The sequence below is a fragment of the Delphinus delphis genome, chromosome 13 (genome assembly GCF_949987515.2).
Source record: "Delphinus delphis chromosome 13, mDelDel1.2, whole genome shotgun sequence".
Lineage (NCBI taxonomy): Eukaryota > Metazoa > Chordata > Mammalia > Artiodactyla > Delphinidae > Delphinus > Delphinus delphis.
Window position 1 is genome coordinate 69,432,988 of NC_082695.1, and position 24,727 is coordinate 69,457,714.

Genomic DNA, 24,727 nt, shown 5'->3' on the forward strand with positions numbered 1-24,727 from the left:
TATCAAAAAGATGAGATTTAAGTGCTGGCAAGGATGTAGAGAAAAGGGAACCCTCATTCACTACTGGTAAGAATGTAAATCGGTACAGCCATGATGGAAAACATTTGAAGGTTCCTCAAGAAATTAGAAATAGAACTACCATACGATCCAGCAATCCCACTTCTGGCTATATATCCAAAGGAAATGAAATCAACATCTCAAAGAGATATCTGTACCCCCATATTCACTGCAACTTTATTCACAATAACCAAGTTATAGAAACAAATTGTCCATCGATGGATGAATGGATAATGTGTGCGTGTGTGTATATATACATACATATATATATGTATATACACACACACAATGGAATATTATCATCCATAAAAAAGAAAGAAATCCTGCCATTTGTGATAACACAGATGAAACTTGAGGTCATTATGCTAAGTGAAATAAGTCAAACAGAGAAAGCAAACACTGTGTGATCTTGCTTATATGTGGAATCTCAAAAAACCAAACTCATAGAAACACAGAGTAGAATGGTGATTGCCAGGGGCTGAAGGTGGGGAAAATGGGGAGATGTTGATCAAATCATACGAACTTCCAGTTGTAAGATGAATAAGTTCTGGGGATCTAATGTACAGCATGGTGACTATAGTTAACAATACTGTATTATACACCTGAAAGTTGTTAAGAGAGATCTTAAATGTTCTCACAATCACCACCACAACAAAAAAATGGTAATTATGTAAAGTAATAGATGTATTAACTAACTTTTTCCTGGTAATCATTTTGCAATGTATACACATATCAAATTGTCACACTGTACACCTTAAATTTACACGATATTATATGTCAATTACATCTCAATAAAGCTGGGAAAAAAATCATTAAAAAAAGACATTTCTGGATCGGAGTAAAGGCAAGTTTCATATCCTTTGAACAAAGAATTAGCTAACAAAATAAAAGGAAAAAAATATAGGATCAAATGGAAGATTTAAATCCACTTCTTTGGGGATTTAAATGTTTACTTTTGGGTGAAAAAAAGAATATTCTGTAAGAAATGTAATTAATATTCAAAGACTATCAGAAACACCTAAAGCCTATAGGCTTTAATTAAAAGGAAAAAGTAATGGCTCAAAAGCTGAAGTTTCTTTGATTTGAGGATAAAAAAAGAGAAAAAGCAAGAGACCATAAAGTGTCAAAGATGACAGCATTAAAGAAATAAGAAAGAAACAGATACGTGAGTTCTTCATATATTGAAAGAAGGAAGCTAGGAAAGACACCCTTGACAGCAAAATCACTATTCAATTAGATTAAAAAGAATTAGGGGCAAGTTTTACATATCTGGCCAAATAAGGATAGTTCAAAGATCTTACTGTTTGGGATAAGAGTCTTATAATTGGTAGAATTCCCTCCACCCCAGTCAAGATTTCTTTGTAATCTAATGACAAGACAAGTACATGTTAAATATGCCAATAGTATATATAAAACTGGCTGGCTACTTACCCTATAATAACCAGATTTTACAAATGCCATCTCTACCTTATAATTTTAATTGTAGGCAGAAATCACTGCTGAATTCTGTTTAATGCACTTTTGTTTACATACCTTAATTTGCCCTTTTAAAACTAAGGCATTTTCAAGGAGTCAGTACATTAGAATTTCATAATTTATATATTTTATAGAACTCAAATTAGACTGCCATATTAGACAGAACTAGGCACATGATATTTGTTATATAAAAACAGAACTATGAATTTCTATGATTGCTTCACATCTAAACTAATCACTTCAAACCGATTCAAGGTAAAAGATCTAAAAATCAAATCCTAGTTCTAGGTCTCAAAATTCAACACTCCAAAAGGAATTACAATACCACTAGCTTGAATACCTTATTAAAAGAATGTGATACAGTTAAGATAAAAACATATCTGCAGGAACCTCAAAAAAATAGAAACCTCACTGTCTAATTTATTTACTCTATGATCAGAATAACTTCTCCAAATGAAGTATTTGGCAATTTATATTACTAATCTAGTTCAATGAAGCTATGCAAAAGGTAGCAAAATTGGAAGAATCATTTTTGCCTATGTATTTTATGCCAACTATCTCAACAAGAATAGCTCACTAGCAGTCATCTGCCATATGTATGTCAAAATATAATTAAATCAACATCTTTCCTTTACTTAAAAACCTGAATCTAAACTGGAATAGTCAGGATGACAGATCATGATTTCAAAAAACATTAATACCAAAGTTGTCTCTTTACTATTTTCCTGCATTTACTCAATGCACAGTCCTATATTTTGAAATCCTGTTAGTGAGACAGTAGTCAAATATTATCTCAATTCTTACGTTCAGGATAAAGAAGGTGGAGAGACAACTAATGTCTTAGTGTAATCAAAAACATCCAGCAAAAATTGTCAGGTGACAAGAGGATAATGTGAAAAACAGTGCAAACATTTGGAGAAGTAACCTCCAAAATAATTTTAACACTTCCTGTCTCTGAAAGCTAGAAGGAAGATAAAAACCCTCAAAAGATCTGGGTTAAAATGACATAAGTGGGGTTTTTTTGGTGGGGGCAGCAGATGATTTAGCTTTTTTGACATATTCTTTTCACTTGAGAACAATCTCATAAACGTTAATTAAAGAAGGAAAACTTACAACTACTCAACATACCAAAGAATAAGAAGCAACTAATCTGGTTACTTCAGCTTTAAGAATCTAGGTTGCCAATATCTCTACAACCAGATAAACACCCAGTAAATATAATTACTACTGTTTTTAAAATCTGTGACTGAACTTAAGTGCAGAAAACAATTAAATTCCTGTTAAAATGACCATAATTTGCTACTCGGTTTGTCTTTAACCAAAATATTTGTTCACAGACTATATTGAGAATGATTTGACAAGGAAAAGATGAGGATAAAATTTACTAGATACTATCTGTTCTCAATGAGACAACTCAAATTTTCAACATGGAACTAATATTATTAGTTATTCCACTTTCTTTATCTTTTGGGCTTTTTGAAGCAAACTGTCTTACCCAATTACATACTTTCAAATTTTTCAATTGATAAAAACCTTTACAAGGAAACGATTTTAAAATCACCAAAAAGCCAAAGGACAAGATGTTCAAGACTTTAGACAGTATCTAAGAAAGAACACAGTCAGGGAATGGCTTTGTCAAGGTGGGCAAAGCTCAGAATGGCAGAATTCCTTCCCTGTTGGAATGAATATACTAAAACTGCCGGTGGTTTGGTGGCCATCACTGGGTGCAGTAGTAAAACAGAAGGGAAAAGCCTGGCACAGAAAGCTGAATGGCCCAAAGAAAACCTAAGTGGTGACAAGAGCCTAAAGGCACATGCAGGTACGCATCTTTTATATTGGATGTGATACACTTACATGGCCCCTGTTGAATCTCTTGGGGACCAACAGTAAAGCAAGTTTAGAACTTCAAATCTTGAGACATCTATAGCAAGATGCTGATCCAATGTGGCTCCAAATATCTTCTGTTTTCCTGGCTCACCTGAAGAGGAAAAAACACTACAGAGGATGTGGGAACTGAATTTCTTTATGTAGTTTCTTCTAGAGCAACTGTCTGAAAGTTTTGGCCCAATCCTTTTTGAAGTCTGGAGATGAGACACTTGAGGGACTAGTGAAAAACAAAATTCACATGAAAAGGTGGAGTGAGACATCTAAAAGGGGAATACGAGAGCAAAAGATACTGGTCGTAGGTAAATCAGTGTTTCTAATCCTTAAGTGGGAGGAGGCAGAGAAAGGAGAGAAAAAATGCACCGATGTTTCTCCCTCCGCTCCCTCACCCCAATTGCTACTAAAATTTCACAAAGTACCTAAACTTTTTGACCGCAATTAGGGAGTGAGTGAGCAAGACTACTTGGAAAGTTTAAGCGTTTTGTCAAGTCTCCCTCCCCTGGCTAAGCGGCATTATTAAGCAGCAGGGAGGCCTTTCAGATAATACTTTTTTTCTAAGAAAAGATTCTGGTGGAATACAGCTTGAAACAATAAAGGAAGAGAAAAATAAATGCAATTTATACAAAAATGGAAGTCACAGGACAATATACCATATTGACAAAGTTTATTTACTTCTGTTTTTCCAAAGGGGAGGGCTGCTTTCTTGTAATAAGAAATCAGAACAAAAAGTAGTTTCCAAATAATATAAAATATTTTTAAACTAGGCAACACGAACTGCATGCTTCATCCCCTTAGGAAATATTATCCCTGGAAAGATAATCTTTAAAAAACTAAGAAGAGCAGAACCAAGTCTGATGTACATTACAACACAAAAGCATAAAAGTGGAGTCCATAAAATTAATTTTAGATTTTTTAATTAACTTAATTTTTTTCTTAAAACATTTTACCTAAATGTTGTCTTATCAGAGTTACTCTCCAGCATTCATGTAATAGCCTAGGATATAAAACAATTTTCTTTCCAAATATATTCCATTTTAACCAGAGTTTACTTGAACTATATCTGGTAAAGATACCAGAATTTTCTGAAAAATAAGATTGGAGAACCAATTGGATCCTTACCTGACGTGGCTGTTCATTCATTCGTTGTGGATCTGATTTCACTTTATTACTAGGATGATTTGTGACTTTGGTTACCGGTTGTTTGAAAATTGATGCTGTTTGTCTAATTGGCAATGTTGTATTCAAGTCTGGCTTACCCTGTGGATATAAGTGCGTTTTAATTAATAAATATTATATATAAATACAATTAGATAAATTTTTATTAATTCAATATGTATTACTTTAACTTGGATTATTCCAAACTTCTCAATCTCAGCATTTTAAATACTCTGAAGTACACTTTAATCACTTTATTATGTAAGACGTGCAAAGTTTTCTCATAATAAAAAGCTTTCTGTATTCTTTTAAATGTAAGAAAATTCTCTAAATTAAAATTCATAATTAATTTGATTAGCAAGATACTAGGAACTTCTAGGTGAACAAATATGTTTAAGGTTAGGTTACACAAAAGGAAGGAGGGTTTTCAGGACAATAATCGGAAAGCAGTCATTTCTACATTCTGAAAATGGAGGAAACTAATAGCGCACTTGGCCATTAAAATATAAATAACCTCATGAGCTGTCAGGGGGCCAGGCTTACGTAAAACCACAAAGGTTAACCTTCCCTTTTATATTAAAAAAAAAGATAATTAGAAATGAAAGTTGTAATTCCACAAACAGAGCTCAATTTAGAAAAATGTAATAAAATAAGGAAATATCCGTTATCTTTAATATTTTATAGCACATTTAATGCTTTTTTAAAAAAACTTAAAATTGAAGTTTCAGAAGGGCAAGCAACATACTTATTTTTAATCAACCAGTAAAAAAATTAAGTTATGTTCTAATGAAAAGCAAATGTGGCACAGAATTGCTATTAAGCTCATTTGAAATACTCTAACATCAGGTGGGGCAGAGGCGAGGAAAAAGAGGAAGAAAAAGAACAAAATGTGATTTAATCACTGTGTATTCTGAGTCTGGCAAAAACCATAAAGCTCCAATACACCTGAAAGCAATACACATCAGATAATTTTAGTATACAAGTATACCTGATAAATCATCTACAGGATGTTCAATGAACTTTTATCTTTATAACTATCTCCAAATAAAAATTATACCAACTTTGAGACTCCAGAGCAGCAGTTCTCAACCTTGAGCATGCATCAGAGTCACCCAGAGGGCTGATGAAAGCACAGGTTATTGGGCCTCACTCACAGAAATTCTGATTCAGGAGGTCTGAGGTAGGACCTGGGAAACTGCATTTCTATTAAGGGCCAGGTGATGTTGATGCTGGTACAGCGACCACACTTGGACAACGACTGTTCTAAAACAAAGACTGCGAGTTGGTGGCGGGGAGACCAGGTCTAACCCATAGATAGATGTGTCTTGTTCAGTTTTTAGTTCCTTTAGTAAATTAAGCCAACATCTACAAATAAAATTCACATAAAATGCAGAATTCTAGGCTGCTTAAAGGAGCTCCAGAGACGGGTGCGAGCCACGGCTAACAGCGCGGACCCCAGAGACGGGCATGAGACGCTAAGGCTGCTGCTGCCGCCACCAAGAAGCCTGTGTGCGAGCACAGGTCACTCTCCACACCTCCCTTCCGGGGAGCCTGTGCAGCCCGCCACTGCCAGGGTCCCGGGATCCAGGGACAACTTCTCCGGGAGAACGCACGGCGCGCCTCAGGCCGGTGCAATGTCACGCTGGCCTCTGCCGCCGCATCCGTACCCCTCCCTCCCCCCCGGCCTGAGTGAGCCAGAGCCCCCGAATCAGCGGCTCCTTTAACCCCGTCCTGTCTGAGCAAAGAACAGACGCCCTCCGGCGACCTACACACAGAGGTGGGGCCAAATCCAAAGCTGAACCCCGGGAGCTGTGTGAACAAAGAAGAGAAAAGGAAATCCCTCCCAGCAGCCTCAGGAGCAGCGGATTAAATCTCCACAATCAACTTGATGAACCTGCATCTGTGGAATACCTGAAGAGACAACGAATCATCCCAAACTGAGGAGGTGGACTTTGAGAGCAAGATTTATTATTTTTTCCCCTTTTCCTCTTTTTGTGAGTGTGTATGTGTAGGCCTCTGTGTGACATTTTGTCTGTATAGCTTTGCTTCCATCATTTGTCCTAGGGTGTCATCCGTCTGTTTTTTTTTTTTAATTTTTTTTCTTAATAATTATTTTTAAAACTTTATTTTACCTTACTTTATTTTATTTTATCCTCTTTCTTTCTTTCTACTTTTTCTCCCTTTTATTCTGAGCCGTGTGGATGAAAGGCTCTTGGTGCTGCAGCCAGGAGTCAGTGATGTGCCTCTGAGGTGGGAGAGCCAACTTCAGGACACTGGTCCACAAGAGGCCTCCCAGCTGCACATAATATCAAACGGCGAACATCTCCCAGAGATCTCCATCTCAACACCAACACCCAGCTTCACTCAACGACAGCAAGCTACAGTGCTGGACACCCTATGCCAAACAACTAGCAAGACAGGAACAGAACCCCACCCATTAGCAGAAAGGCTGCCTAAAAGCATAATAAGTCCACAGACACCCCAAAACACACCACAAGACAGGGACCTGCCCACCAGAAAGACAAGATCCAGCCTCATCCACCAGAACACAGACACTAGTCCCCTCCACCAGGAAGCCTACACAACCCACTGAACCAACTTTAGGCACTGGGGACAGACACCAAAAACAACAGGAACTACGAGCCTTTAGCCTGCAAAACGGAGACCCCAAAGACAGTAAGATAAGCAAAATGAGAAGACAGAAAAACACACAGCAGATGAAGGAGCAAGATAAAAACCCACCAGACCTAACAAATGAAGAGGAAATAGGCAATCTACCTGAAAAAGAATTCAGAATAATGATAGTAAAGATGATCTAAAATCTTGGAAATAGAGAAAATGCAAGAAACATTTAACAAGGAACTAGAAGAACTAAAAAGGAAACAAGCAACGATGAACAACACAATAAATGAAATTAAAAATACTCTAGATGGGATCAACAGCAGAATAACTGAGGCAGAAGAACGGATAAGTGACCTGGAAGATAAAGTAGTGGAAATAACTACTGCAGAGAAGAATAAAGACAAAAGAATGAAGAGAACTGAGGACAGTCTCAGAGACCTCTGGGACAACATTAAATGCACCAACATTTGAATTATAGGGTTCCAGAAGAAGAAGAGAAAAAGAAAGGGACTAAGAAAATATTTGAAGAGATCATAGTTGAAAACTTCCCTAATATGGGAAAGGAAATAGTTAATCAAGTCCAGGAAGCACAGAGAGTCCCATACAGGATAAATCCAAGGAGAAACATGCCAAGACACATATAAATCAAACTGTCAAAAATTAAATACAAAGAAAACATATTAAAAGCAGCAAGGGAAAAACAACAAGTAACACACACAGGAATCCCCATTAGGTTCACAGCCGATCTTTCAGCAGAAACTCTGCAAGCCAGAAGGGATTGGCAGGACATATTTAAAGTGATGAAGGAGGAAAACCTACAACCAAGATTACTCTACACAGCAAGGATCTCATTCAGATTTGACGGAGAAATTAAAACCTTTACAGACAAGCAAAAGCTGAGAGAGTTCAGCACCACCAAACCAGCTTTACAACAAATGTTAAAGAATCTTCTCTAGGCAAGAAACACAAGTGAAGAAAAACACCTACAATAACAAACCCAAAACAATTAAGAAAATGGGAATAGGAACATACATATCGATAATTACCTTTAATGTAACTGGATTAAATGCTCCCACCAAAAGACACACACTGGCTGAATGGATACAAAAACAAGACCCATATATATGCTGTCTACAAGAGACCCACTTCAGACCTAGAGACACATACAGACTGAAAGTGAGGGGATGGAAAAAGATATTCCATGCAAATGGAAACCAAAAGAAAGCTGAGGTAGCAATTCTCATATCAGACAAAACAGACTTTACAATGAAGACTATTAGAAGAGACAAAGAAGGACACTACATAATGATCAAGGATCGATCATTATCATTATCGAAGAAGATAAAACAACTGTAAATATTTATGCACCCAACATAAGAGCACCTCAATACATAAGGCAAATACTAACAGCCATAAAAGGGGAAATCGACAGTAACACATTCATAGTAGGGGACTTTAACACCCCACTTTCACCAATGGACAGATCATCCAAAATTAAAATAAATAAGGAAACACAAGCTTTAAATGATACATTAAACAAGATGGACTTAATTGATATTTATAGGACATTCCATACAAAAACAACAGAATACACAATTTTCTCAAGTGCTCATGGAACATTCTCCAGGATAGATCATACCTTGGGTCACAAATCAAGCCTTGGTAAATTTACGAAAATTGAAATCGCATCATGTATCTTTTCCAACCACAAGGCTATGAGACTAGATATCAATTACAGGAAAAGATCTGTAAAAAATACAAACACATGGAGGCCAAACAATACACTACTTAATAACAAAGTGATCACTGAAGAAATCAAAGAGGAAATCAAAATATACCTAGAAACAAATGACAATGGAGACACTATGACCCAAAACCTATGGGATGCAGCAAAAGCAGTTCTAAAGGGAAGTTTATAGCAATACAATCCTACCTTAAGAAACAGGAAACATCTCGAATAAACAACCTAAGCTTGCAACTAAAGCAATTCGAGAAAGAAGAACAAAAAAACCCAAAGTTAGCAGAAGGAAAGAAATCATAAAGATCAGATCAGAAATAAATGAAAAAGAAATGAAGCAAACGATAGCAAAGATCAATAAAACCAAAAGCTGGTTCTTTGAGAAGATAAACAAAATTGATAAACCATTAGCCAGACTCATCAAGAAAAAAAGGGAGAAGACTCAAATCAATAGAAATGAAAAAGGAGAAGTAACAACTGACACTGCAGAAATACAAAAGATCATGAGAGGTTACTACAAGCAACCCTATGCCAATAAAATGGACAACCTGGAAGAAATGGACAAATTCTTAGAAATGCACAACCTGCCAAGACTGAATCAGGAAGAAATAGAAAATATGAACAGACAAATCACAAGCACTGAAATTGAAACTGTGATTAAAAATCTTCCAACAAATAAAAGCCCAGGACCAGATGGCTTCACAGGCAAATTCTTTCAAACATTTAGAGAAGAGCTAACACCTATCCTTCTCAAACTCTTCCAAAATATAGCAGAGGGAGGAACACTCCAAACTCATTCTACAAGGCCACCATCACCCTGATGCCAAAACCAGACAAGGATGTCACAAAGAAAGAAAACTACAGGCCAGTATCACTGATGAACACAGATGCAAAATTCCTCAACAAAATACTAGCAAACAGAATCCAACAGCACATTAAGAGGATCATACACCATGATCAAGTGGGGTTTATTCCAGGAATGCAAGGATTCTTCAATATACGCAAATCAATCAACGTCATACACCACATTAACAAACTGAAGGTGAAAAACCATATGGTCATCTCAATAGATGCAGAGAAAGCTTTTGACTAAATTCAACATCCATTTATGATAAAAACCCTCCAGAAAGTAGGCATAGAGGGAACTTTACTCAACATGATAAAGGCCATATACGACAAACCCACACCCAACATCATCCTCAATGGTGAAATACTGAAAGCATTTCCACTAAGATCAGAAACAAGACAAGGTTGACCACTCTCACGACTCTTATTCAACATAGTTTTGGAAGTTTTAGCCACAGCAATCAAAGAAAGGAAATAAAAGGAATCCAAATCAGAAAAGAAGTAAAGCTGTCACTGTTTGCAGATGACATGATACTGTACATAGAGAATCCTAAAGATGCTACCAGAAAACTACTAGAGCTAATCAATGAATTTGGTAAAGTAGCAGGATACAAAATTAATGCACAGAAATCTCTGCATTCCTACACACGAATGATGAAAAATCTGAAAGTGAAATCAAGAAAACACTCCCATTTACCATTGCAACAAAAAGAATAAAATATCCAGGAATAAATCTACCTAAGGAGACAAGACCTGTATGCAGAAAATTATAAGACACAGATGAAACAAATTAAAGATGATACAAATAGATGGAGAGATATACCATGTTCTTGGATTGGAAGAATCAACGTTGTGAAAATGACCATACTACCCAAAGCAATCTACAGATTCAATGCAATCCCTGTCAAACTACCACCGGCATTTTTCACAGAACTAGAACAAAAAATTTCACAATTTGCATGGAAACACAAAAGACCCCGAATAGCCAGAGCAATCTTGAGAACAAAAAACGGAGCTGGGGCTTCCCTGGTGGCACAGCGGTTGAGAGTCCGCCTGCCGATGCAGGGGACACAGGTTCATGCCCCAGTCCGGGAAGATCCCACATGCCGCGGAGCAGCTAGGCCCGTGAGCCATGGCCGCTGAGCCTGTGCTCTGCAACGGGAGAGGCCACAACAGTGAGAGGCCCGTGTACGGCAAAAAAAAAAACAAAACAACGGAGCTGGAGGAATCAGGCTCCCTGACTTCACACTATACTACAAAGCTACAGTAATCAAGACAGTATGGTACTGGCACAAAAACAGAAATATAGATCAATGGAACAGGATAGAAAGCCCAGAGATAAACCCACGCACATACGGACACCTTATCTTTGATAAAGCAGGTAGGAATGTATACAGTGGAGAAAGGATAGCCTCTTCAATAAGTGGTGCTGGAAAACTGGACAGGTACATGTAAAAGTATGAGATTAGATCACTCCCTAACACCATACACAAAAATAAGCTCAAAATGGATTAAAGACCTAAATGTAAGGCCAGGAACTATCAAAATCTTAGAGGAAAACATAGACAGAACACTCTATGACATAAATCACAGCAAGATCCTTTTTGACCCACCTCCTAGAGAAATGGACATAAAAACAAAAATAAACAAATGGGACCCAATGAAACTTCAACGCTTTTGCACAGCAAAGGAAACCATACACAAGACCAAAAGACAACCCTCAGAATGGGAGAAAATATTTGCAAATGAAGCTACTGACAAAGGATTAATCTCCAAAATTTACAAGCAGCTCATGCAGCTCAATAACAAAAAAACAAACAACCCAATCCAAAAATGGGCACAAGACCTAAATAGACATTTCTCCAAAGAAGATATACAGACTGCTAACAAACACATGAAAGAGTGCTCAACATCATTAATCATTAGAGAAATGCAAATCAAAACTACAATGAGGGCCTCCCTGGTGGTGCAGTGGTTGAGAGTCCGCCTGCCGATGCAGGGGACACGGGTTCGTGCCCCGGTCCAGGAAGATCCCATGTGCCGCAAAGTGTCTGGGCCCGTGAGCCATGGCCACTGGGCCTGTGCATCCGGAGCCTGTGTTTCACAACGGGAGAGGCCACAACAGTGAGAGGCCCGCGTACCGCCCAAAAAAAAAAAAAAAAAAAAAAAAAAAAAACTACAATGAGATATCATCTCACACCAGTCAGAATGGCCATTATCAAAAAATCTAGAAACAATAAATGCTGGAGACGGTGTGGAGAAAAGGGAACACTCTTGCACTGCTGGTGGGAATGTGAATTGGTACAGCCACTATGGAGAACAATATGGAGGTTCCTTAAAAAACTACAAATAGAACTACCATATGACCCAGCAATCCCACTACAGGGCATATACCCTGAGAAAACTATAATTCAAAAAGAGTCATGTACCAAAATGTTCACTGCAGCTCTATTTACAATAGCCAGGAGATGGAAACAACCCAAGTGTCCATCATCAGATGAATGGATAAAGAAGATGTGGCACATATATACAATGGAATATTACTCAGCCATAAAAAGAAACGAAATTGAGCTATTTGTAATGAGGTGGATAGACCTAGAGTCTATCATACAGAGTGAAGTAAGTCAGAAAGAAAAAGACAAATACCGTATGCTAACACATATATATGGAATTTAAGAAAAAAAAAATGTCATGAAGAACCTAGGGGTAAGGCAGGAATAAAGACGCAGACCTCCTAGAGAACGGACTTGAGGTTATGGGGAGGGGGAAGGGTGAGCTGTGACAGGGCGAGAGAGAGTCATGGACATATACACACTAACAAACGTAGTAAGGTAGATAGCTAGTTGGAAGCAGCCGCATGGCACAGGGATATTGGCTTGGTGCTTTGTGACAGCCTGGAGGGGTGGGATAGGGAGGGTGGGAGGGAGGGAGACGCAAGAGGGAAGAGATATGGGAACATATGTATATGTATAACTGATTCACTTTGTTATAAAGCAGAAACTAACACATCATTGTAAAGCAATTATACCCCAATAAAGATGTTAAAAAAAAAATCTAGAAACAATAAATGCTGGAGACGGTGTGGAGAAAAGGGAACACTCTTGCACTGCTGGTGGGAATGTGAATTGGTACAGCCACTATGGAGAACAATATGGAGGTTCCTTAAAAAACTACAAATAGAACTACCGTATGACCCAGCAATCCCACTACTGGGCATATACCCAGAGAAAACCATAATTCAAAAAGAGTCATGTACCAAAATGTTCACTGCAGCTCTATTTACAATAGCCAGGAGATGGAAACAACCCAAGTGTCCATCATCAGATGAATGGATAAAGAAGATGTGGCACACATATACAATGGAATATTACTCAGCCATAAAAAGAAACGAAATTGAGCTATTTGTAATGAGGTGGTTGGACATAGAGTCTGTCATACAGAGTGAAGTAAGTCAGAAAGAGAAAGACAAATACCGTATGCTAACACATATATATGGAATTTAAGAAAAAAATGTCATGAAGAACCTAGGGGTAAGACAGGAATAAAGACACAGACCTACTGGAGAATGGACTTGAGGTTATGCGGACGGGGAAGGGTAAGCTGTGACAAAGTGAAAGAGTGGCATGGACATATATACACTACCAAACGTAAAACAGATAGCTAGTGGGAAGCAGCCGCATAGCACAAGGAAATCAGCTTGGTGCTTTGTGACCACCCAGAGGGGTGGGATAGGGAGGGTGGGAGGGAGGGAGACGCAAGAGGGAAGAGATATGGGAACATATGTATATGTATGACTGATTCACTTTGTTATAAAGCAGAAACTAACACACCATTGTAAAGCAATTATACTCCAATAAAGATGTAAAAAAAAAGAAAAAAAAAGAGAGAAGAAAATGCAGAATTCTAGCTTCTCTTAATAACTCAAAGATCTAGAAATACTGGACTGATGTGGCCAAAGCAGGCCATTATTGATTAGTAATGGCTGCCACTAGAGGTGTCAAGTTTTGTTCTTTTGCAAAAGTCTTCAATTCAAATTTGCAAAGCTGTCTGAGCCCTACAGGTACTGAGTTTGTGATCTCTGCTTAAAGAATATCAGGATGACTAGAAAGGTAAGGATCACAATAGATTAATCTGATCATTATTACAATTACAGTATTATTTGGACTCACTATTAAATATACCTCTACCCCCAGCCCCAAACACACACACACACACACACACACACACACACACACACACACACACAGATCTTCTGTACCTACTGGGCATGCTTGTCATTTCTTGCACTCAATTTTCTCCCCATGTATGTGCTTACCTTTACGAGACATATTCATCTTTAATAACTCTTAATATTATTTCTCAGGCATTTCACTTTCTTATCTTTATGGTTTTCCAAAAAACTTAGAGGTGTGGAAATTTGACCAACAGGCTGCAAAATAACCACTTAGGATGCCATCTCTGAAAAGTGTGAGGCCCAGAAATGTGTATTTTTTAAAGCTCTCCTGGTAATTCTGTGATGCACCGGTTTGGATCCCTCTGATTTATGACACCTAGAGCATCCTGAGGTCCTAAGTGAAGCCATCCAACCTATAACATAGTCAATATTCAATCCTAAGGAAGTTTAACATATAAATGCTTATGAAGAACTTATCCTGTCACTGATTAGTTATAATTAGTATCTTCCACTAAACAATATCTTGTTTGGTTTTTAATGTTTTTGTTCTTTAATAAAGAACAATAAACTCTGCTGGTATTATAATGAAGATGGCATCAGTAGACAAAGAAGTATATAACAACTGTTTGTATGAGCAAACACAGTCGAGCCTGTAAGATTCTCATTGTTACAAAGAATGACTGGAGGAAGCACAGACTAGCCTAAACTATTCAAAACTATAAAATCCTGAATCCACACAGACTGGAAGGAAGCATGGAACATGTAAAACGACCTGTGCTACAATGGTTAGATTGATATTTTTTTCATTAACTTATGTTTGTGGTACAATTAATAAAAATTTATTTACTGGCTAAAAGTATTCAAAATACACCATTAACTTCCATTGTCTGACAATGAGACAATTCATTTCCCAGTGGCATGGAATGAGATTATTCAAGAGTGTGCTGCCTTGCTCTTCTTTTATCTTATTTTGGTTTCTATTATTTTTTGTCTTTTAAACTGGCCTGAAAGCTCTGAAGACAGAAAGAATTTTTTACGAATTAATTTTGTATTCTACAGCAGTATCGTGTAGAATAATCTGAGAAGCTGGACGAACTGGTTTTCCCAGAAACTGTCAAAAAAACAGTAAATTTTATTACCATTCTCCCCTGAGGACTGTCAAAGAGCCACTGTTAATTCACGCCCAGTTGTTGTCTGAGTTTTTCTAAATAACTACCAATCTGCCATGAACTTAGCAGTTATAAAGCCAACACTTTTTTTATGGGACAAGTCAAAGCTATTCATGTATTTGAAATCTTCCCTTTCAATACAAGAAAAAGTAAAATAGAAGTTCCTTATATCATAAAACTAAACCGACAGGGCTTCCCTGGTGGCGCAGTGGTTGAGAGTCCGCCTGCCGATGCAGGGGACACAGGTTCGCGTCCCGGTCCGGGAAGATCCCACATGCCGCGGGGCGGCTAGGGCCGTGAGCCATGGCCGCTGAGCCTGCGCGTCCGGAGCCTGTGCTCCGCAACGGGAGAGGCCACAACAGTGAGAGGCCCGCGTGCCGCAAAAAAAAAAAACAAACCTAATTTGACAAACACACACATTCTAATAAAGTTTCCAACCTTTGATAAATCTTCTCAGTATACAGGGTAGCGCTCAAATCAAAATTTAATGTATTTTATAATAATGTGTATATTAAGCTGGAAGTATTCAAATAACTCAAATAATTGTTGAGGGTTCATTCTATCCCTCTGGGATGAATACAAAAATAAATCTTTTAAAAAATTTTTTAAATTTTTACTTAATCTCTTTCCAATAAATATCTGAGATGGCTCTTAAAACTCACAAAGGACAAATACGCAATAAAAATTAATTTTAAAATTAATTTTTAAAAATCAAGGAGAAAACAAATTTCCTTTTGAAAAGGTTAACAGTGATTGATACTAGAGCTGAGCATCAAATGTGGATCTGAACTTTCTAGGGGTGTGGATGAAAAAAAGAAATATTAAATTACATAGATATCACACTCAGAAGGGAGGAAGCATACCAATTAATGAGGAAAACAAAAGCTGTCCTGGTATTAAACCTAGAAAAAAAATTAAAGACACAACATCACAACAAATATTTAGCAGATTTCAAATGCTTTTTCTTTTTCCAATGACCTTCCATAAAAGCCAAGAACATATTTAAAGGACAACTCAGTGAAGATGATTCTGAAAAGAACTAAACCAGAGTGTTCGGATTACTGTGTAAACTTTCGGTGATCTAATGTGATTAAGGCTAGAAAAGAGGATAACTAAAGAGGTGATGCAGAGCATGTTTCATAAACCGGTCGTTTTCAAATACTGTTTCATTCCTACCCTTAAAAATTTTTTGCAAATATATATACCCCACCTACATTTTGAAGTATTTCACATTTTAATGTAAAGAGTTGGGGAGCGGGGGTGGGGGATGAATTGGGAGATTGGGATTGACATGTATACACTAATATGTATAAAGTAGATGACTAATAAGAACCTGCTGTATAAAAAAGTAAATAAAATTAAATTTAAAAAAAGAGTTGGGGAGGATGAGCTAAGGTATTTTAAATACTGACACTTTAATAATAAACTGTTACATCATGTTAAAATGCAGCTAACAGAATCTAATTATACCCGCCATCAGCCATGTATACATAAACAAAATCTTCAGTAGTAATACATTTATTATACTCCTTTTTCCCTTTGAACAATTCCATTCCCAGAATTATTTATTTTAAACTTGAAAACCTTTAATTAATCATTTATACATCATAAAGTTATTTTTTTTACTTTCTGTGACCTTAAAGTTCTTAGTGATAAAAAAAATTTTTTTCTGGTTTATTACAATTATTAGTATATAACTGACCAAAAACAGTAAATTATACATTTTAATAAATAATTATTAAATGTAAGAGATAAAAACTATACATGAAAATAATTTATTTAAAAATTAACTCCATAGCCTTAGATGAGTAGTCCCAATTGCTAGAACATTTAAGATTTAATACCGATTCTATTCCTATTCTTCATTTTTTGATAGATATAACACTAAGAAACCTTGTTCACATAAATGAATAGTTTTAGTCTGTCTGTCAATTTTTTGGACTTCTTTTGAGTTATATGTGAAAATATCACATAGCAAACGATCAAAAATTTCAATAATTCACATCTACATTAAGTCCTCTGTAAATTTTATTGTGGGCAAAGAACTGTACTAGTAGAAAGATTTGACAATTACCAAGTCATTCATTTTCTCAGTATCAACACCAATATTTCAAATTGTCCCTTTACTGGAGGTCAAACATTTTATACCATGGTAAAACTGCACACAAGCGAGAAGAGTATTATATACTCTTCTATAAAATGGGAGAGAGTTGACTATGGAAGAGGAACTGGGGAAAAAAGAACCTGTACCTCTATCTCAGGTACATTCTCAGAACCTAAGGACACAGAAATAATTCCTTTAAAACCACCCATGCTGTGTATACCATGTTAAGCCTCCACATAGCATAGTTTGAACAGCAGGAACTTAAACTATATATTGTAAATACCACTTTCCTCAGCCTAGCTTTGAAACAGTATGATAGTTCAGAACTGTGCATATTCTATAACAAGCGCCTAGGGGATTCATTTTATCTTTAAAATGCATGCAAAATTTGCATTTTATTTTAGAAATTAGCCACGTTTGTTTTAATGTAAAAATGTTGCTCTCCTACCCAAAATGCTTCAACAAAACTAGACACCTCCAATGGAATACTACTCAGCCATAAAAGAATGAAATTTTGCCATGTGCAGCAACATGGATGGACTTGGAGGGCATTATGCTATGTGAAATAAGTCAGACAGAGAAAGACAAATACTGTATGATATCACTTGTATGTGGAATCTAAAAAATACAACAAACTAGTGAATATAACAAGAAAGAAGCAGACTCACGGATACAGAGAACAAACTAGTGGTTACCAGTGGGGAGAGGGAAGGGGGGAGGGGCAATATAGGGGTAGGGGACTAAGAGGTACAAACTCTTAGGTATAAAATAAGCTACAAGGATATACTGTACAACATGGCGAATACAGCCAATATTTTATAATGGCTATAAATAGGGTAACCTTCAAAAACTGTGAATCATATATTATACACCTGTAACTTATGTAATATTGTACAGCAACTATACTTCAATTTAAAAAAGCAACAACAAACAAAAGGGAAAAAAAGAAAACTGATCATTTAAGTATCATTTTAATTCTGTGGCTCTGCATATCCCCAAGAGATATTCATGCCCCAATTTGAGAAGCAAAGACTTTATTTTTCTAAGGTCACTTTCCTCATCTGTAAATGAGGGTAAATACAATAACTATTCATAAGATTCTTATAAAGATCAAACAAGATAATTCATGTATGATAATGAAAGCTCCTGCAGCTTTCATTCAGTCACTGAACAAACACTGAGTGCCTGCCATCTGCCAGGTACTGACCGTACGCTGGTATAGTATCACTCACAAAACACCAAAATCCCTCAGAGCTTACATTCTCAGGGTAGGGATAAGATGACAATTAACAAAATAGGTGTAGAGTTTATCGTCATGTTGGCACATGAATTCTGAAGAAATAGGAGCTATTTTTATTATCAGCACTAACATGTTATTGAACATGCTACTAAAATTTAGACACTTGACCTATTAAGCTTTCCCATAAGGGAAGCCATCTGCTGCTTCACACAAAGAGGAGCCTGAGTGGTATCTTCAGGTCGAAACAAGATTATCCTCAAAATGTAATTTCGGACTTTCTCCAGAATATGCACAGTAGCCAACAGCTAATGCGTTTCCACAAAAATCAAAAGCCAACAATACAAAGTGCTTTACAATCCTTCAGTTTTTTATATAATTCACACACCATAAAATTCACCATTTTAAAGTATACAACTCAGTGGGTTTTAGTAGATGCAGAAGGTTGTGCAAGCTTCATAGGTTTCTGCAAAAAGTAAAGAAAAATATACCTGGGATCTATGATTTTGTACTGAAAATCCACTTCATGTAATATCCTAAATGAGGAATAAGATATTACCTTTTTAAGGAGATCAACGGAATATTAAAAAAATAATGAAATGGGTGTACTATACTTTGAGCTCATTAAAAAAGGACATATACTTGTAGTTAACTGAAGAAGTGGAGGTTTGAAATTCATCATTGAAATCAAGTTTTGAAGAGTTTTGTTTGAAAAAATAACTTCTTGGAGCTTTAGTTAATATGGGGTCATTAAAGGACAGATGGCAAAAGATTAATGAGTTTCAACCAGAACAGCTCTACTCAAACTAAGGCATCAATTGCATGGAATTCATTATCTCCTTTACATCTGTGTTGGCACTAGCTGAGTACACATCCCTAGAATTATGGAAACAGTCAACCAAATCGTTTTCTGTAGGGCTTCATTCTCTCACTGACCTAGAGTCTACAAAGTCAGCTAACTCTTCAAGACCTATAAAACCTGGTGAAATTCACTCAATTGTTGACAGAAAACCAAGCATCCAAAATAAATCTTGACAAAACCATACCATGGGCACCTATGTCCCCAAGTCTACCTTCACTATTAGCACAAAGGCCAAGCCAGACCCTCCCAAAAGGTCTATTGTACTTTGATACATTTGAGGTACTAACTTATAACATGCTAAACCTGCTCTCATACTGAACAGTATACTCTCATCAGCAAGTCTATTGCTAACATGGCTAAAGTCCTTCTGTTCACTTTCTGCTTCCTAGCAATCTTTATACAATCCATACCTAAATACCTACCTCAAATCAGCCAAAACATGGACCAGTGCTGTTAGTTGTTAATAACTTGTTCATTATCTTCATTCATCAGCTAAAGATAAATATCCTTTATTTATTTATTAAGGATATTTCTGCATATGAGAAAATTAGAAGTTCTCTGGAATGCTAAATACAGTTGACCTTTGAACGACGCGGGAGTTTAGGCGTCAACCCTCCGCACAAATGAAAATTGGCATATAACTTATAGTCAGCCCTCTGGATCCATGGTCCTGCATCCATGGATTGAACCAACTGCTGATCGTGCAGTACTGCAGTATTTACTATGGAAAAAAATCTGCATGTAAGTGGATGCATGCAGTTCAAATGTGTTGTTCAAAGGTTAACCGTAGTTCTAGTGTCTCTTGCTACATCTTACTCTTTCTTTATTCATTAAACGACCACTGTCCAAGGCATCATCATCCCAGCCTGGGTAAATAGCCTCCTGCTATAACTGGCCCCCAGCTCCCACTTCTACACCTCTACAGTATATTCTCCACACAGCAGCCAGAGAGCGTATCGCTCCCTACATAAAGTCCACAAATAAGCATTCCATACCACTCCTTACGGTGGCCTCCCAAGTCCTGTCATTAGGTTTGTCTTCTTCCTTGACCTCACCAAGTACCCCTTTCCCAGTCACTAACCTCCAGCCACCATGGCCTACTTTCTCCCCTCATATGCTAAATGTATCTGGCCTTGAGGATTTTGCACTGGCTATTCCCTCTGTTTAGAACACTTTTCCCTCAGGGGTTTATTTTTTGTTTTGTTTTGTTTTGTTTTTGCGGTACATGGGCCTCTCACTGTTGTGGCCTCTCCTGTTGCGGAGCACAGGCTCCGGACGCGCAGACTCAGCGGCCATGGCTCACGGGCCCAGCCACTCCGTGGCATGTGGGATCTTCCCGGACCGGGGCACGAACCCGCGTCTCCTGCATCGGCAGGCGGACTCTCAACCACTGCGCCACCAGGGAAGCCCTTCCCTCTGGTTTTTATAGAGCTGACTCCTTCTCATTCAGATCTTGGCCAAAAATCACACCCTCCAAAAAGCTTTCCTGATCACTCAGCCTAAAATAGCCACCTAGTCAATCTCAACCATTCTTACTTAATTTACTGTGTAGCATTTAATACTTAAATTGTGTATTAGTTTGTCATACCACTAGAATAATAAGCTCCACAAACACATAAGCTTCCTCTACTATATTTCCAGAATCTGGAATAATGTCTGAGCACACAGAATGTGCTAAATATTTTTTGTGGAATAAATGATGCATAAAATGTCTGTTACATGTAAGGTCTTGTGTTATGCAGCCCGTACTCCTGAATACTCATTGTCAGCCTGAAACGTACCCACGCTACTACGTTAAGTGGAAATTATTAACTCAACATGGTCTATGATATCCATGTCAAAATTATTAAGCATAGTCACCTGTATTATATACCTCAAGATTACCAATGTAAAATAATCCCCAGACTTGTTCCATTTATTAGTATTTAACATGAAGTTATGCTTATAGATACACAGCCAGTCCTACACAAACATCCCATGGGATAATAAATCCTCAGATGGTGTTTTTGGCAAAGTCACTGTCAATTATAGTGATGTTATACCATGAAATAATGGGAAATAAAGAGTACAAAAAACGTATAACTCAGCAGACTGCCAACATGAGATTAAGACATCAAAACAAACTATACATTGGCAGAAAGCATGCCATATTGCTCCTAGAGAGCCACGGTTTAGGAAAAATGTTCTTCATTATGGATCTGAAAACTTCGATCATCTCACTATAACTTACTGGCCATAACAACTTCTCATCTGTATAGTAAAATAACCTAAAATTTAGCAGTGGTCTAGATAAAGGAGACTGGTATGGAGATTAAAACCTTGGGCCAAAGTGCAGGGTTAACAGGATGTCAACAGGTAAGCTATAGAGATGAGACAGGTTATCTCTTGGTTGTTACACCAACTCAAAGTTGGTGTAAGTTTAATTGGTAAGAATAATAGGACTTCCCTGGTGGCACAGTGGTTAAGAATCCGCCTGCCAATGCAAGGGACACGGGTTCGATCCCTGGTCCAGGAACATCCCACATGCTGCGGAGTAACTAAGCCTGTGCGCCACAACTACTGGGCCTGCGCTCTAGAGCCCACGAGCCACAACCACTGAGCCTGCATACTGCAACTACTGAGGCCCGCACGCTTAGAGCCTGTGCTCCACAGCCAGAGAAGCCACCACAATGAGAAGCCCACTCTCCGCAACTAGACAAAGCTCTCGCGCAGCAATGAAGACCCAACACAGCCAAAAAAAAAAGAAGAATATTAACTTGGAGATAAACAGAGTTAATCAACTTGAATCCTAAAAAGTTTAGTGAGAATTCAGCCTGTCCCAAATGGTAAAACTATTCTCTCTTAGGGAGGTAAGCAAAGGTGTTTAAGGAGCCCATACTGTGCTGAGTAGTCCTGTAGCAGATCACTCATGTAGGAGGCTGAGAACTAAGGCAGGAATAAAGCCTGTTCTTTTGGGGCTCAGAGTTCCAGACAGGTCCTACCTGCCTAAGAAAGTTCTTCTGAGTTCACTTACAATAGTTATCTGGCAGAGGTACATGTACCTCCTTTCTAAAAAGTCAGGACAATAATATTTCAAATGTTTGTATACTCTGCTCTAGCAATTATCAAAATTAATCCCATCACACCCCACATCCTATCTTCATAATAACCAAACAGCCAAGTCCCCCAGATCATAGGTCATCACCCAGTACTCATCTCCAAAATATTCTGTACAGCCACGTCATAGTTCAATGGCTCTCAAACATTTTTGACTTTAACTAAGAGTAGAAATATATACTTTACATCATGACTTAGTATACACAAGGGTGTGTATCACAAAAGTCACCTAAAATACTTATCCTTACTAAGTGGGATGGACACTATTTTCTATCCTATTGCATTTCATACCTTAAAAATTCCAGTCATGAACAATTACATTGATTTAACCATCTGACGTTTGAAAACCAACCCCCCGCCTTACCCATCCTACCCCCCCAGTCCTTGCACTGTACACTCGAGTGACTGATCAGCAGGCTCTCCTATACCCTCAATATTTTCTTTAAACATTCTTTCAAGATGCTGGGCTTACTGAAACTTGGCTGTCCCTCAAAGATCCTATCTCCCCTAAAGTTCTTTCAAATTTAAAGAGAAAGAGTTTTTTCTCTCTCTCTTACAACTACATATCTGAGGGTCAGGAAGTGGTAATTGCCTCCTTTCTCCCCATCTTTCTCAAATCATCTATTTTTCCTCCTCCAAAAACAGGAGCTCCTCTGAAGCTCATAGGATCTGACTATACTACTGTCTACCCTTTGTCCCTGCTTTCTCCTTATTCACTAAAGACTTTAGTTTCTGTTTCACGTTTTCCTCTCCACCCCAACTCTTGTCATTCTTAAAGGCCTCACTATCCATGTGGATATTCCACCCAACATCCTGAGTCCTCTGACCTATTTGTCCACCCAACCTCGCCCACCTAACACTACAGGCACAGGCTTCCCAACACTAGTAACTACACCATCTCCAATATCTCAATCAAGCGTCCAACTCTCCAATTTCTACTTCCTATCCTTGTAACTCACAGAGGACTTACTCTCTGCATTCCTTGAACCCATCAATATTTCCCATCCACTGACTGATCATATTTCTTCCTCTTCCATAACCTCTTTCACATTCCTCCCTACCCAGTATAGATTCCATGGTCCATCATCATTGTTATTACACTGCAAATATGCTTAACTTTCTTGCCCTCTGTGGTTTTTCCACTTGTGCTATAGACCCCATTCTTATCCTTTTGACAATCATTAAAATGGGAGATTACCCAAATCAGCATCCCTTTCATCTACTATCTAGTGATTCTCCTTCCTAGCCAAGAAAATTTATTGAAAGAATTGTCCATGCTGACAATTTTAACTCTCATTCACCTTCAGCCCAATCCAATCTAGCTTCTCTTCCCACTGAAACTACTGCTATCAAGGTTATTAATAACCTTCATGCTGCCAAACTCAATGGAAATTTCTGTCTTCCTCCATTCAAACTTTCAGCAACAATCAATGTAACAGACCACTCTCTTTTTTGAAACCTTCTCCTCTTCTATGTCTCTCCTACCTTACTAGCCATTCTTTCACAATCCACTTTGCTGATTCCTTCTACTCTAACCCAATTTTAATTACCAGACTTTCTCAGAGCTTTGTTCTGGATCCTTCTATCTATCTATCTACCTATCTATAAACTCCAGTCCCATTACTTGGAACACTACTTACGTGCTAATGACTTTCCAGCTCAGACCTCTCAATTAGTATACACACATGACATGACATGTCCATTTGGATGTTTAATAAGCATCTCAAACTCTGCATATTCGAGGTTGAAATTATTGTATTCACCCATATAAATTCTTTCCTAAGGCAATCTCAGTAGATGGCAATCCAATCCACCCAGTCACTCAATCTATCTAAAATCTAAGGGCTCACACTTTGAGTCTTCTCTGTCATCTTTCACAACCAATTCATTAGTAAATTCTGTCAAGTCTATATTCACAACAGAACTAGGGTCTATTCACTTCTATCAGCACATGTGTCTAGGCCATCGTCGTTCCTCATTGTGCTACTGTTAACAGCTACTTGCTCCTCACTTCCGCTTCTGTCAATTTCATTTCCAATTAACAGAAACCTGTTCTCAAGAGTGGCCCACACTTAAGTGAGATGCCAGTAATCCCCTGTAAGGACTTCAAGGCCTAGAAATGCTGGATTCATCAGCTGTAATCTACTCTCTCCTCCTTCCACCCCCAACTATATCCAACAGAGAGAGACCAAAAGACACTCTGTTCAGCAAGGGCTTAACACAGTGATGAAAAAAGCACCAGCATCTTTGGGAAAGATTTTACTTTCCTGATAGGCCAGGAATGTTGATATAAGGAATGAGGTCTCT

General features: G+C 37.7%; 1 protein-coding gene across 1 annotated transcript in view; it reads right to left on the reverse strand.

Moving 5' to 3' along the window:
- The window catches only part of MBD2 (methyl-CpG binding domain protein 2), a 77,463-nt gene that overhangs the window by 30,390 nt on the left and 22,346 nt on the right, over positions 1–24,727 (reverse strand). Inside the window, exon 3 of the mRNA XM_060029080.1 lies at positions 4,537–4,674. Within this exon, the coding sequence (XP_059885063.1) occupies positions 4,537–4,674 (138 nt within the window). The remainder of the gene's footprint in view (positions 1–4,536; positions 4,675–24,727) is intronic.